Source organism: Scyliorhinus canicula, chromosome 19 (assembly GCF_902713615.1).
Source record: "Scyliorhinus canicula chromosome 19, sScyCan1.1, whole genome shotgun sequence".
NCBI classification, from domain to species: domain Eukaryota; kingdom Metazoa; phylum Chordata; class Chondrichthyes; order Carcharhiniformes; family Scyliorhinidae; genus Scyliorhinus; species Scyliorhinus canicula.
In genome coordinates, this window is record NC_052164.1 from 12615282 (window position 1) to 12630449 (window position 15168).

The 15168-nt window shown below is 46.7% G+C and overlaps 1 protein-coding gene across 1 annotated transcript in view; it reads left to right on the forward strand.

Annotated features, from left to right (window-relative positions):
• Positions 1 to 6593, forward strand: part of tbx21 (T-box transcription factor 21) — a 48637-nt gene extending 42044 nt beyond the window's left edge. Inside the window, exons 5-6 of the mRNA XM_038779637.1 lie at positions 2326 to 2387; positions 5264 to 6593. Of these exons, the coding sequence (XP_038635565.1) occupies positions 2326 to 2387; positions 5264 to 5969 (768 nt within the window). The 3' untranslated portion in view covers positions 5970 to 6593. The remainder of the gene's footprint in view (positions 1 to 2325; positions 2388 to 5263) is intronic.
• The last annotated feature ends 8575 nt before the right edge of the window (positions 6594 to 15168 follow it).

Sequence of the window (15168 nt, forward strand, 5' to 3'; positions counted from 1 at the left end):
GAAAGTGCTTGCCCCTAAACAGGCCTCAACAGGCCTCAAGTGATTGCCAGATAACTGCCTCTCCCAAATAACCAATGAATTGGGATACATTAGGAGTGGCCAATAGTTCAAGGTCTCCTGGAGTTTGATTGTTAACAGGAATTGGCAGTACTGGTGGATGGTGAGGGTGTGCACAAGGTTACACCATCTAATGGTGAAGGAGTTCTTGGGCAGATCTCATGGTTTTCCCACCCTTTCATACTTTAGTATCTTTTGTAACTCTTTACATAAGCCATGAAGTAGACACATCGTTAATGTGCCTTCTCCTAGCCTACAATATGTGCAGCCTGGAAGCCTTCTTTCCTTTGAGATGGTGGGATATTGCAGTGTGGAATCCAATGTAAGAAGTACAAGCAGTTTTCTGAGTTTCCTATGGTGCTGGGTCAGATGAGAAATTTACTCTGCAATGTAAGATACCACCTGGTACCTTTATTGAAGGTGAAGAGTTCCCAAAGGCATTTGGAATGTAGTTGTTGATAGATTAAGACATCGAAGGAGTTTTCCCTTCTTGAGTTCACCGACACACTGCATCAGATACTTGGCCATTCTTCACACATCAGCCCAGTTAGTGAGGATCAGCAGGCTGTTTAAGTGGGAGGACGGGGCTATTGCGGCCAAGTCAACCTCCTGGCCCACACAACTACTCCTTAGTGAGAGTCACTGGGTGGAGGACGCCTGGTGTGTTCGTCTGCTCCCAAACAGTCCAATAATGGCACCCAGAAGCTGCTCCAGCTTAAAGCAATGTAACTCTGGCCAGCCGTGGATTGAATTTGGAGTCTTTTCAGAGTGACGTCCTTTCCAATGCACACAAGCGCAAATCTTTGGGAAGGGAAGAGCACAAGAACTAATAAATGCATTTTACATCAATTGACAGTTGTCACGAATATATTTGATTCACATGTTGGAGAAATGGTGAAGGGGCAGTCTGCAAAATTGAGAATATTCATTGTTGAATTCACGCTATATTAATGGGCATTGCCAGGAACTCAAGGGAACTCCCCCATGCATCCGCCAGCAGGTCCAATATGGACGGGGAGGGGAGCATTTGGCGAGAGGCCCAGAGATTGGTTTTACACCGTCGTGAATTTCCTACGGGATCTTCCACTGGATAGAACTTGTAACAGATCTTGTATCCGCCTTAGCGGATCCTGAAACCAGTTGGTTGCTGGTGTGATTTGCATCCCTTTAATGGGATATAGATAAGGGTCTGAGTGGAATCATCCCTCAGCGGGAAAACACACCAGTCTACAGCAATGTGGCATGCAGAAGTTGGGACTTACCTGGAGAATGCCTGGGGCAGCCTCGGGAGGTAGGGGTTGAGGCCACCTATGACCCTGGAACATGGGACACCACAGCAGTGGGTGGGGGGAAGCATCTATCAGGTGGATCATTCAGCTTCAGTATAATGAGTAAGTCCCTCTTCCGGCCTCGGGAGTCTTCCTGGAGAGCCATCTTCTTTCTTCAATGGTGGATCAGTGATGTTCGGCATCTTTTAAATATGGCGCCCAGATATCACAGCTGAATTGCGCCATCCAGCCCATCCCACCACAGAAGACGCTGCAAAACCCGTGGATGCATGATTAATTCCGTGGGCCGCAGAAGATGCGGTGAGGTTTCCCATTGGCCCCTGCAGTGGAAAACACTCCCAGCCCCCCCCCCCCCCCCCCCCCCAGCCATGGGCCGTAGAATCGGATGGGAGAATTGCGTGCGCTATTTGTGATTGCAATTCTGAGACTAGCAATTGCCACTGATGGAATGAGGAAGGAAATCCGTAGTATACTTGTACAAATGTTCAATGTTCGATCCCGGCTCTGGGTCACTGTCCGTGTGGAGTTTGCACGTTCTCCCCGTGTTTGAGTGGGTTTCGCCCCCACAACACAAAGATGTGCAGGGTAGGTGGATTGAACATGCTAAAATTGTCCCTTAATTGGAAAAAATGAATTGGGTACGCTTAAATTTATATAAAAAAACAAAAAACAAATGTTCAATGATTTTACCAGAGGTGCTAAATCTTTAAACAATTGTTTGTGATGATGAACTCCTGTGAGAATAAAGCTCAAGTGGGTCTGAATGGGTTAAAAGAGATGCTAAAATCTACTTAAGCCGAGGAGTGGAAATTCAAGGGAACAAGAGAATCATTTAGAAAACCTTTTCCACTGAACTGAAACACTGAGCTGGATTGTACAAGAAGATATTCAATCAGTCAAATTGCTGTAGGCAGGCAATGTTCAGGGGTGTGTAGAAAAATATACCAGTGCTTAACTGTTGTGGAATATTTTCTTTCAGATCACGCAACTTAAAATAGACCACAACCCTTTTGCAAAAGGTTTCCGTGACAATTTTGATTCGTAAGTATATTTATCGTGCAATATCTACACTGGCCACAGCTGATCGCCATCATTTTTAACAGTCTGACTGCAAGGAACCAAAGGGAATAGTTTTCAGCCCTGGCACAAATCGAGAAGATAGATGGTTAAAATGTCACTGGTAGTACGGCATGTGGCGCAGTGGATAGCACTGGGACTGCGGCGCTGAGGTCCCAGGTTCAATCCCGGCTCTGGGTCACTGTCCGTCTGGAGTTTGCGGGGCTCGGAGAATCGCCCCCAATGGGTCTCACTGGCGCTGTTTTAACTTGCTGGGCTGAGGTGGGAAAGCCGCAGTGCATTTCCTGCCCAGTCAAGCCGAGCAGATAAGATCCCACAAAAAATACAACCTTATTTTGCTCCATTGCCGTCTAGGACAAACAAGAATGCTTCCCCCAAGCAGCACAGGGAAGACTTTGGCTTCCCAGCTCACCTTTCCAGCTCCCTTTCAGTACAAGCATCTCCTCTCGAAACCACACCGACACCATGTCCCCAATACTAATGTTACGCTGCGCACCATTCCCATGGGTTTTCCAGTGACATCAAGCATCTCCCCACTATTTTTAGGCAGGAGGCAATGCTACACTGTTTTCCTGAAAGCCCAGAAGACAGACTCGTCTCCGTCGATTTCTCGACTCGCCACTCCTTTGCGCCCACTCTGAATTCACCCTGATCCTGAATTAAAATTGAGCGACACATCATCTCATTGGGGTTGGCAACAGCCCTGGATTGGGGGTGCAAAGCATGCATGGAGTAAACCAACAGGGCCGGCATGGTAGCACAGTGGTTAGCACTGTTGCTTCACAGCGGCAGGGTCCCAGATCCTGGCTTGTGCCACTGTCTGTGCGGAGTCTCCACGTTCTCCCCGTGTCTGCGTGGGTTTCCTCCAAGTGCTCCGGTTTCCTCCCACAAGTCCCGAAAGACCTGCTGTTAGGTGAATTGGACATTCTGAATTCTCCATCTGTGTACCTGAACAGGCGCCGGAGTGTGGCTACAAGTAAGCCTACTTGTGACAATAAAGATTACTTTACTTTACATCACTTCCCAGTGTAAACCTTTCTGCTGCTTGCACAGCAAGGACCAGTAGAGCTATTGGAGTATCATCCTGCTGAGTTGTGTGGGAAGAAGTCAAGTTCCCAGTGATGGATCTGGCCTTCCAACAATGAGTGAGACTGCTGGAGACTACTTGACTGAGGTATTGGGAGGGCAGCACGGTGGCGCAGTGATTAGGACTACTGTCTCATGGCACCGAGGACCCGGGTTTGATCCTGGCCCCAGGTCACTATCCGTGTGGAGTTTGCACATTCTCCCCATGTCTAGTGGGTCTCACTTCACAACCCAAAGATGTGTAGGGTAGGTGGGTTGGCCACGCTAAATTGCCTCTTAATTGGAAAAAAATTAATTGGATACTCTAAATTAAAAATAAAGACTGATGTGTTGACATAGTAATCTGAAGTACAGGATCAACTTGATTCAGCTCAACTCAATCAATTTTGCTTTCCCATCAATGGGTTCACCATCTAGATGCTAGACGCCAATTTATTGCAATGAAACGTGGATTATACCCCTTGCAATAATTCTGGACTATCCTACTCCACCCCCCTCCCCCAAGTAGGATTGTTCAGAATTATTCTTGGAAATTCCTACTTATACTACAATAATAATCTTTATTGTCACAAGTAGGCTTACATTAACACTGCAATGAAGTTACTGTGAAAAGCCCCTAGTCGCAACATTCCGACGCCTGTTCAGGTACACAGAGGGGGAATTCAGAATGTCTAGAATACCTAACAGCACGTCTTTCGGGACTTGTGGGAGAAAACCGGAGCACCCGGAGGAAACCCACGCAGACACGGGAAGAATGCAGACTCCGCACAGTGACCCAAGCCAGGAATAGAACCTGGGACCCTGGCGCTGTGAAGTAACAGTGCTAACCATTACTACCATGCAAAAGTGATAGAATTCTATAACTATTTTTTAGCGTATGATCTACCAATTTATTTTCAGGATGTAATACCTCACCATCCACTCATCAAGTCATTCATTTAGTGGGCAGAGTGCATACATTTATACCTTAAGAAATTTGATCCGTACTGTGAGCAGTTCTCAGCGCCATTCTTAGGAAGGATGTGTTAGCTTTAGAGGGAGGGCGATGTAAAATTAGGAGAATGGAATCTCTATTCCGAAGGTTAGATTACAAGGAAAGATTACATTCCCTAAGCTTGTATTCCCTGCTGTTCGAAGGTTAATGAGTGACTTGATTGAAACTTTCACGATATTTAAAAAAGAAATTTAGAGTACTCAATCATTTTTTCCAATTAAGGGGCAATTTAGCGTGTTCAATCCACCTACCGAGCACATCTTTGGGTTGTGGGGGCGAAACCCATGCAATCAAGGGGTGAATCTGTAAACTCCACACTGACAGTGACCCAGAGCCGGGATCAAACCTGGGACCTCGGCGCCATGAGGCAGCAATGCTAACCACTGTGCCACCGTGCTACCTGAAGCTTTGACAATATTACGAGGAATAAATAGTCTGGATAATAAGAAACTATTTATACTGGTCGTGGAGCCTATGGCTGGGGGACATGGACCAAAAACGGTAAGAGCTAGAACTTTCAGGAACAATGTAAGGAAATAGATCTCCACACAAACGCTGGTTCAGAACACTCTTCTGAAAGCAGCAGTTAATGCGAGATTTTGTTATCCAAAGGTATTAAGGGATATGGGGCAAAGGCAGGGATATTGATTTCGGTCACGGATCACCCATGATCTCACTGAATGGAAGAACTGCTTGGGGGTCTAAATGACTTCCTCCTATTTCTATGTTCCTATGAACGTCTCTTTAACTGTTCTTTCAGAATGTACGGCAATTCCGAAGGAGACCGACTAACTCCCTCGCCACCAGACCAGCAAAACTGCCAGCAGTTGGTTCCAGGGACACGGTACCAGCCTTTCCTACATGATCAGTACATGAATGCCCTGCCACAGGGTAGGTACTACAATGGGGATCGGACTGTGTCCCATGCATCCAAACACAGGGAAGACATTACAAACCCTCACCGATGGTTCATGTCGCCAGTGCAACAGGCCAGCGCCAATAGGCTGGATTTCGGTTCCTACGATCCAGAATACACAGGGAATGCATTTATGACTTACAGTATGAAAGGTTTTCCTCCTCTTCAAGCAACCCCCCACGCTCTGGGCTACTACCAGGAGCATCCATTCAGTTCAGGGAATGCATGGGGTGCGAGGGGGGCTTCTCAGTATCACCACAGCAAGGCTGGCTCTGCACTGACCTGGTACAGACCGGTTGCTGATACCAGGCCAACGCTGGTCAACATAGAGGAAAAAAGCAAAGAAACCGAGGACTCATCCTGGCTGGAGCCTCACTCCGTAAAGTCAGCTGACTCTTCCGACTCGGGATTGTACGAGGTTGATTGCAAGCGGAGAAAAGTGTCTCCTTACACCTCGAGCACCGAGAACTCTCCCCCCAATCAGAATGGTGAGAAGTATGAGAAAGAAAATGGAACCGATACCGGGTATTACAGTTTTTACACCAACTGAATCACTTCTGTGGCAGTGTCGAATAATGCCCAAGCTTCACAACATGTCATGATGTTTCATCTGTGCTGCAAATGAACTCTGCATCGAGCCCTAAGACTGCTCACTATCCAGCTCCATGGTGGTGGGAGCAACAGCCTTTTCAGATCTTTCAGGTCCAGAAAGCTATCTAGCAAGCAATGTTGACTTTCAGAGAGATCCAGGAAATGTTACAATCCGGCTGGGGAGATTTGATTTGTAAAATTGGCCTTTCCCACACAGGAAGTTATCTGCAATATTTTGAGGTGTATGAAGTGTTTATGTTGAGAAGCTAAGTTTTGTTGGTTAATATTTGACGCAAATGGGGGTTGCAGGAAAATATAAACACTTCATTCAAGCAGAATATTATCAATCATTGCTGAATTTCTAAGTCCCAATATGTCTTGCGGTGCTCTGTCGCTTGCAGTATCCCATTCATGTATCTTAAGGCTTGCAACATACAGAGGGACAAATTGATACTTTGAAACAGGAAACAATTGTATTCCATTTGAACCATTTAAATGGCTGCCAAGAGGAGCCCAAATACGGTTGTTTCGTTTTAGTTGTGATCCGAGAAGTATTGTTTCAACTTTAAGAACGTGCTTTTAACAAAAAGTAAAATTGAAAAAAAAATTACATTGCATTTCTTGGCAACGAAAATGTTTTTGAGGTTAGCTGGTGCCTCTCCTGGTAGCGGAACCCACGTTATTGGGGTTGCGATGTTGTACATGGGCCTGTTCTATAACTACACAGGTTCATTGCTTTTTAAAAAAAAAGGAATATCTTGTTTCTACTGAAGAAGTTACATGTCCAGAAAAAGAGCTGTGCTGAATATTGCAATGTTGTTCTCCCCGCCCCCCTCCCAACCCCCCCACTCCACAGCTGGATCTTAAACCTAGCTACGTTCACCTTTCGTTTTGTTCGCCCTTTATCCTTCTGATTGCTTTTGCGGATCTCTCATTCCCTTACCACCACTTCAACTTCACCCCAGGTCCCAGCCACCCCCATCCCCCTCCCCCCACCCCCCATCTCTCTGGTGTGCAGTCCCATGGCTTCAGTATCTCAGCTAAATCTCCATTCTGCAGTAGTTAACCTGGAAAGAAGAGTAGAAATCTGGATATTTATAATTGTGGTGGGCATCACTGCCAATCTTGCTTTACCTTCTCCCGATGTCCATTATGGCAGAGCATTCTGGATGGCACTGGTGAGTGGGGAATCATGGTTAATATCTTTCGACGTCCCTACTTTCAGCTGCTGAGGTCAATCCTGTAGCCAGCATCCACTCCGCCACTGTCCTGAGCTGAGATTAGCTAACCCGGAATAGAGCAGGAATCAAATCTAGGGTTTAAAAAAAAAAAACAATTTAGAGTACCCAATCATTTTTTTCCAATTAAGGGGCAATTTAGCATGACCAATCCACCTACCCTGCACATCTTTGGGTTGTGGGGGTGAAACCCACGCAGACACAGGGAGAATGTGCAAACTCCACACGGACAGTGACCCAGAGTGGGGATTCGAACCCGGGTCCTCAGCGCCGTAGGCAGCAATGCTAACCACTGTGCCGCATGCAGCCCATAATCTAGGTTAATTAGCAATGTAGCCATTGGGGAGGGGAGAATTAGTCTGTATCAGCATACATACCACATGACGACCATCATGTAAATATATATATTATGTAATTATTTGGGACCAATTGTAAATGAATTCATTTATATAAACGTGAGACCAACATTGAACGCGAATGTGACTTGAAAATCAAAATGCACAACAAATAAATGATGTATATATTAAAAGAAAATATTTCTCATATTGTGTCAATGTTATGTGTAGAACCGCTCAACTTTTATTCCTAATTTATTAAAACCATCGGTTTTGTACAGGTTAATGTATATGTTTAATAAATAGAAAAGAAATGCACAATGGTTGTAGCTATTTCATTTTGTAATAAAAAAAAATAGAAAAACCTCCAAGTCCAACTTTCCATTATTGAAATTGTTTTTTTTTTAATTTGAAGCTGAGGATTTCCAGTGATATTTGGAGGACACGTCATTTTAATAAGGACTGGAGAGCTATACTATATAATTCACAGTTAAAATGGTACAGTGTGTAATTCCTAATTCCATGTGCCCCTTTATGGCTTAATTGATGGAAAAACTTACATTCTCAGGTGAGATTGGCACAACCTTCAGCCTTCACTGTGAAAACTAGCACATTCTGAGCCAGTTTGTAGACTGGTAGCTACTTGTAAATGTTCAAATGCCAGAAATTTAAGCAGGAAATGACTGATTTTACTTTCTTTATTGAAGTGTGGTAGAAACCTGAAAGTATGCCTAGCATTTATCAATCTTACAGATAAATCAAATGCTTTATATAAGATGTGGCTTTGAAAAGTGGATATTTATTTTTTCCATCTCCAGACCTAGTTATTACCTCTACACCACCCCACCCTTCCAATACCAATTTCCTGTAAGCACTGTCTCTCAAAGGGGACTTTCTGTAGCCCAACAGTCCTCTGGGCAGCACGGTAGCACAGTGGTTAGCACTGTTGCTTCACAATGCCAGGGTCCCAGGTTTAATTCCTGCTTGGGTCACTGTCTGTGCGGAGTCTGCACGCTCTCCCAGTGTCTGTGTGGGTTTCCTCCGGGTGCTACGGTTTCCTCCCACAAGTCCTGAAAGACCTGCTTGTTGGGTGAATTGGACATTCTGAATTCTCCCTCCGTGTATCCGAACAGGCGCCGGAATGTGGCGACCAGGGAATTTTCACAGTAACTTCATTGCAGTGTTAATGTAAGCCTACTTGTGACAATAATAATAAAAGAACGTTTATGATTCTTGTCCTAAGTGTCTCTTTGCAGACATGAACCTATCCTGTGATTGATAGAAAGTCCATTCAATTGCTCCAGTTCATGAAAGATGGATGTGGAGATGCCGGCATTGGACTGGGGTGGGTACAGTAAGAAGTCTTGCAACACCAGGTTAAAGTCCAACTAGTTTATTTGGAATCACTAGTTTTTGGAGAGCAGCTTCTTCATCAGGCGAGTGGAGGTCACAGAGTAACGGCATCTTACATCAACTGCTCTTGATCCACGTTCTTCTCTGTCAAAGTTTAACCTGTCACTCTAGTTCCCCTCCAACATAGTCCAAAGGATACTCTTCCCTGATGACAAGAGTTTATGCAGGCACTTCCCCTCATCCTCACCTTCAATACTAAGGCTTCCTTTTTTAAAATATAAATTTAGAGTACCCAATTCATTTTTTCCAATTAAGGGGCAATTTAGCGTGGCCAATCCACCTACCCTGCACATCTTTGGGTTGTGAGGGCGAAACCCACGCAGACACGGGGAAAATGTGCAAACTCCGCACGGACAGTGACTCAGAGCCGGGATCGAACCTGGGACCTCGGTGCCGTGAGGCTGCAGGGCTAACCCACTGTGCCACCGTGTCCAATCATTCTAATTTCTCCCCCGTCCTCTCAAAGTTCTACACTCAAATTTAGCCTTTTAAAATTTGCAATCCTCTTTATTGCTGTCAATTCCCTTCCATGCCAATCCTTTGCCCAATGCGGAGATGCCGGCGTTGGACTGGGGTGGGCACAGTAAGAAGTCTTACAATACCCCGTTAAAGTCCAACAGATTTGCTTGAAATCACTAGCTTTCAGAGTATAGCTCCTTCTACACTTAACATGATGAAGGAGCTGCGCTCCGAAAGCTAGTGATCCCAAACAAACCTGTTGGACTTTAACCTGGTGTTGTAAGATTCATTTCTCCATTCTACCTCCACCTCTCCCCGTCTTGCTTAATGCTGACACTTCTTCCCTCACCTATGCATTTTGCTGACTTCCCTCTGCTCGCTGTGCAGTCTGCCCCCATTAGGTCTCGACTTGTATTTTCTTCCCTTCTCACTACCCTAATATACCAGCCAAGCCTCTTTGCAATGGCCCACATTACCCCCTTTGTAACGACAAGACTTCATGTCAACAGTACACGGAGGTGGCCATTGGAGCCAGCAACATTAGTATTGCAGAATAGGCCTGTCTAGTGTACTGGCCGCTAGGCTCAGGAGGAGAGAAAGAGGAATTGTGCTGGAAGGAGGGAACCCCAGTTGCACCACTTTATGGGGCTGGGCACGAGGCAAAAATATTAAGGATATCATCAAAAGACACACTGATAAATAAATGCGGAAAACAAACCATTTTGAGAAATAGGTCAATAAAAAACATTGTTTATTCTGAATATTTGAAACTTCAGTTATTGAGGGACAAAAAGGCAGACAAAATGGTTTCCAACAAATCATGGTGTGATTAGAATTGAGGTTAGCCAACTCAATACAGACTAAACCTCGAGTCTTCCTGGTCTGCCAAGTTTTACATTTTTATTTCACATAATCTGATTACCAGGCACACGGCAGGTCATTTAAAAAGCTACTTATATGATTGAACAAACATGAAAGCCAATCACATCATGAAATGCGATGTCCAGTGTGTTCTTTTAGTTTTAATTTGCATCATCTTTAGCGCCACCTTATTTTGTCCCAACAGTTTTTTCAGCAACATGTACCCTACAATACTTAAGGTTAAAATTTAGGGGGCAGCACAGTGGCGCATGGTTATTGCTGCTGCCTCACTGCGCCAAGGTCCCAGGTTCGATCCCGGCTCTGGGTCACTGTCCGTGTGGAGTTTGCACATTTTCCATGTGTCTGTGTGGGTTTCGTCCCCACAACCCAAAGATGTGCAGGTTAGGTGGATTGGCCACGCTAAATTGCTCCTTAATTGGAAAAAAATGAATTGGGTACTCTAAATTTATAATAAAAAATTAAAATTTGGATGCACGTACTAATAATGAAACTTCACGTTAGAAGCAGTTCAGAGGTTTACTACACTAATCCCAGGAATGGGCGGGTTGTCTTACAAGGAAAGGTTTTGGAGGTGAGATTTGTATCACTTGAGTTTTGAAGACTAAGAGGCAACTTGGGTAGCACAGCGGTTAGCACAGATGCTTCACAGCGCCAGGGTCCCAGGTTCGATTTGCGGCTTGGGTCACTGTCTGTGCGGAGTCTGCACGTTTTCTCCGTGTCTGCATGGGTTTCCTCCGGGTGCTCCGGTTTCCTCCCACAGTCCAAAGATGTGCAGGTTAGGTGGATTGGCCATGATCAATTGCCCTTGGTGTCCAAAAAAGTTTAGGTGGGGTTACGGAGATAGAGGGGAGGCGTGGGCTTGGATAGGGTGCTCTTTCAAGAGCCGGTGCAGACTCAATGGGCTGAATGGCCTCCTTCTGCAAATTCTACGATTCTATGATTGAACAAAACCTTTAAGGTCCTGAGGGGTATGGACAGGATGGATGTGGGGAAGAAGTTTCCTCTCAGAGAACCTAGAACTGTGGGTCACTTTTTACCAGTCAGGGATTGCTCATTTAAGATTGAGATAAGAAGGAAACTTCCTCCATAGAATCCCTAAAGTGCAGAAGGAGGCCATTCAGCCCATCGAGTCTGTATCGAACCCCCCCCCCCCCCCCCCAGAGCATTCTATCCAGGCCCAGCCCACTCCCCTTGCATTGATCATGGCCAATCCACCTAACCCATACATATTTGGAATGTGAGAGGAAACTAGAGGACCCAGAAGAAACCCACGCAGACACAGGGAGAACATGCAAACGCCACACAGTCGCCCAAGGCTGGAATCAAACTTGGGTCCCTGGCATTGTGAGGCAGTAGTGCTAACCACTGCCACCTGATGTAAGTCTCTGGAACACTCTCCCTCAAAAGACAGTGGAAAGAGTATTTCTAAATTTTTAAGGCCGACCTGGATAGATTCTTGATTGACAAAGGGATGAAGGGTTATCGGAGGTAGGCAGGAATGTGGGATTGAAGTTACATGCAGATCAGCCATGATCTTGTTGAATGGCGGAGCAGGCTAGAGGAGCCGAGTGGCCTACTCCTGCTCCTAATTCGTAGGTTCACGGATAAAATTTGAAAGCTTTTCTTTTGTTAAATATAAATTTAGAGTACCCAATTCATTTTTTCCAATTAAGGGGCAATTTAGCGTGGCCAATCCACCTAACCCTGCACATTTTTGGGTTGTGGGGGCGAAACCCACGCCAACACAGGGAGAATGTGCAAACTCCACACGGACAGTGACCCAGAGCCGGCATCGAACCTGGGACCATAGCGCCGTGAGGCAGCAGTGCTAACCACTGCGCCACCGTGCTGCCCTCTTTGGAAGCTAATATTGAAGGGGTATCCTCCAGCCTATCAAGACAGTGCACTGGAAATCCTAACCGCTCAACAACTTGTATTTGCAGAGCACTGCGACTGAAACAACATCCCAAAGTGCTTCGCAAAAGTGATATAAAGCCACGAGGGGATATTAGTACCGGCGGTCAAAAACTTGGTCAAAGTGGAAAATTTTGTGGAACATCATCAAGGAGGAAGAGGTGGACGGGTTGGGGAGGGTGAGGGCCAAAGCAGCTGATGGTACGGCCTCCAAAGGTGAGAGTGTTGAAAATAAGGGCTGCACAAGAGGCTGGAATGAGTGCACAGATATCTCAGAGATTTGGAGGGCAGGAGCAGGTGACAGAGATAGGGAGGGGTGGGGGGGAGTCCATGGAGGGATTTGAAAACAAGATCTTTGGTAACAGGGGTGATGGGAATAGGACTTGTTGCGAATAAGAACACAGGCGGCAGGATTTTGGATGATAATGGATTTATGGTGGGGAGAATGCTAGACCAGTCGGGAATGCCAAGGTTTCTTTATTTTTTTTACTTGTTTTTAATCACGATTTTACACACTTTTTACAAAACCACGACCAAAAGTACCTTCTCTGAAGGAAAAAAAAATTAACAACTTAACAAAACAGGGTGGGAGAACTACAATTTACAAGAGAAATCTATCCACAACCCATACAGTTCCCCACCTCCCCCCCCCCCCCCCCCCCCCCCGGTTTGCTGCTGCTGCTGACATCCTCACTTCACGTTCTGCGCGAAAGTCAAGAAACGGTTGCCACCGCCTGGAAACCCCTTCAAGGACCCTCTCAAGGCAAACCTTGTCCTCTCCAAACATAGAAACCCAGCCATGTCACTAACCCAAGTCTCTACACTTGGGGGTTTCGCATCCCTCCACATTAACAAGATCCGTCTCCGGGCTACCAAGGAGGCAAAGGCCAAGACTCCAGCCTCTTTCGTCTCCTGCACTCCCGGATCTTCTGACACCCCAAATATCGCTATCCCCCACCTCGGCTTTTCCCGAGTGTCCAAGACCTTGGACATAGCCTTTGCAGAGCCTCTCCAGAATTCTTTAAGCGCCGGGCATGCCCAAAACATATGGACATGGATTGCTGGGCTCCCTGAACACCTCACACACCTGTCCTCCACCCCAAAGAACTTGCTGATTCTTGCCGCTGTCATGTGCGGCCGGTGGGCCACCTTAAACTGAATCAAGCTAAGCCTGGCACAAGATGAGGAGGAATGCACCCTGCCCAGGACGTCCGTACACAGGCCCTAATCCAGCTCCTCCTCCCACTTGCCTTTCAGCTCCTCCGCCTCCTGCAGCTCCTGGTATATCTCTGATACCTTTCCGTCTCCTACCCACATGCCCGAGACCACCCTGCCCTGTATCCTGTGGGAAGGCAGCAGCGGAAATTCCACCACCTGCTTCGTCAGGAAAGCGCGTACTTGCAGATACCTGAAGGTATTCCCTGGGGGCAAACTGAATTTCTCCTCCAGTGCCTTCAGGCCAGAGAAAGTCCCATCTATAAATAAGTCCCCATCCTTTTGATACCCGCTCTGTGCCAGCTTAGAAACCCTCCGTCTATTCTACCCGGGACGAACCTGTGGTTGTTTCGTATCGGGGTCCAGACTGAGGCCCCTACCTCCCCCTCTGTGCTGTCTCCACTGACACCAGATCCTCAGTGCTGCCATCACCACCGGGCTCGTGGTGTACCGTGCCGGTGAAAGCGGCAGCGCTGCCGTTATCAGTGCCCCCAAGCTAGTATCCCTGCAAGACGCCGCCTCCACGCCCCCCCCCCCCCCCCCCCCCCCCATTACTACCCATCTCCGAATCATGGATATGTTCACTGCCCAATAATAGCTGCAGAAGTTCGGCAGTGCCACCCCCCCACCCCGACTGCAGCGGGGTCTTGTTTGCCCACACAAATCCTGTGATAAGCCTGTTCACCCGCTTGAAGTACTTGGGGATGAGGATGGGAAGGCACAGGAAGACGAACAATAACCTGGGGAGAACCGTCATCGTCACGGACTGCACCCTGCCCGCCAAGGAAATCGGGAGCATGGCCCATCTCTTAAAGTCCGATCCACCTGATCCACAAGCCGAGTCAGGTTGAGCTTGTGCAGGGCATCCCAACTCTTAGCCACCCGTATGCCCAAATAGCGAAAGCTCCTCTCCACCAGAATGCCAAGGTTTCTAACAGCCTGGTTCAACCTCAGGAGATATCAGGGAGAGGGATGGATTCAGTCACTAGGCAATGGAGTTTGGAATGGAGACTGAAGTTACTGGCTTTGGTTCTCCCAATATCAGAGGTAATTTGGGTTCTTCTAGTAATGGACGCCAGACAAGTCATCTAATGATTTAGCCACAGCGGAGTAATTGAGAGAGCTGGTGGTAAATTAGAGTTGGGTGTCATCAAATCCTTGGGGTGGACCAAAGGAACCAGTGCAGGAAGAGAAGCCATTGTAGGCTACGGTTAGATAAACATAGAACCAGGTCAATGCAGTCCTGCCCAGTCGAACAACGGTGGGGTGGTGTTGGGAGAGACGGGGCGGTAAAGGCTGCAGACAGGTCAGGAAGGGATAGTTTGCTTTTGTTACAGTCACATAAGATGTCATTCATGACTTGATAATAACCGTTTCGGTGCTGTGGCAGGGGCAGAATCCTGATTGGAGGGATTCAAATATGGAGTTCCAAGGATGGGGGTGTGGACTTAGGAGTTGACTGCATGTTCGATGATTTTGGAAAGGAAAGTGAGGACGGAGATGGAGGCTGTAGTTTGAAAAGATGGCGGCGGACCCAGATTGTTTTGTTTGGAGAAAGATGATGGTGGCAGATTAGAAGGAGAGAGGGGCAGAATGTGAGGCAAGATTACCATCAATACAAGGAAGGAAAGTTGGGCAGTCAGCAGCTTAGCAAAAGAGAGTCAACAGAGCAGCTGGTGGGTGTCAATGACAAGCTGAGCTC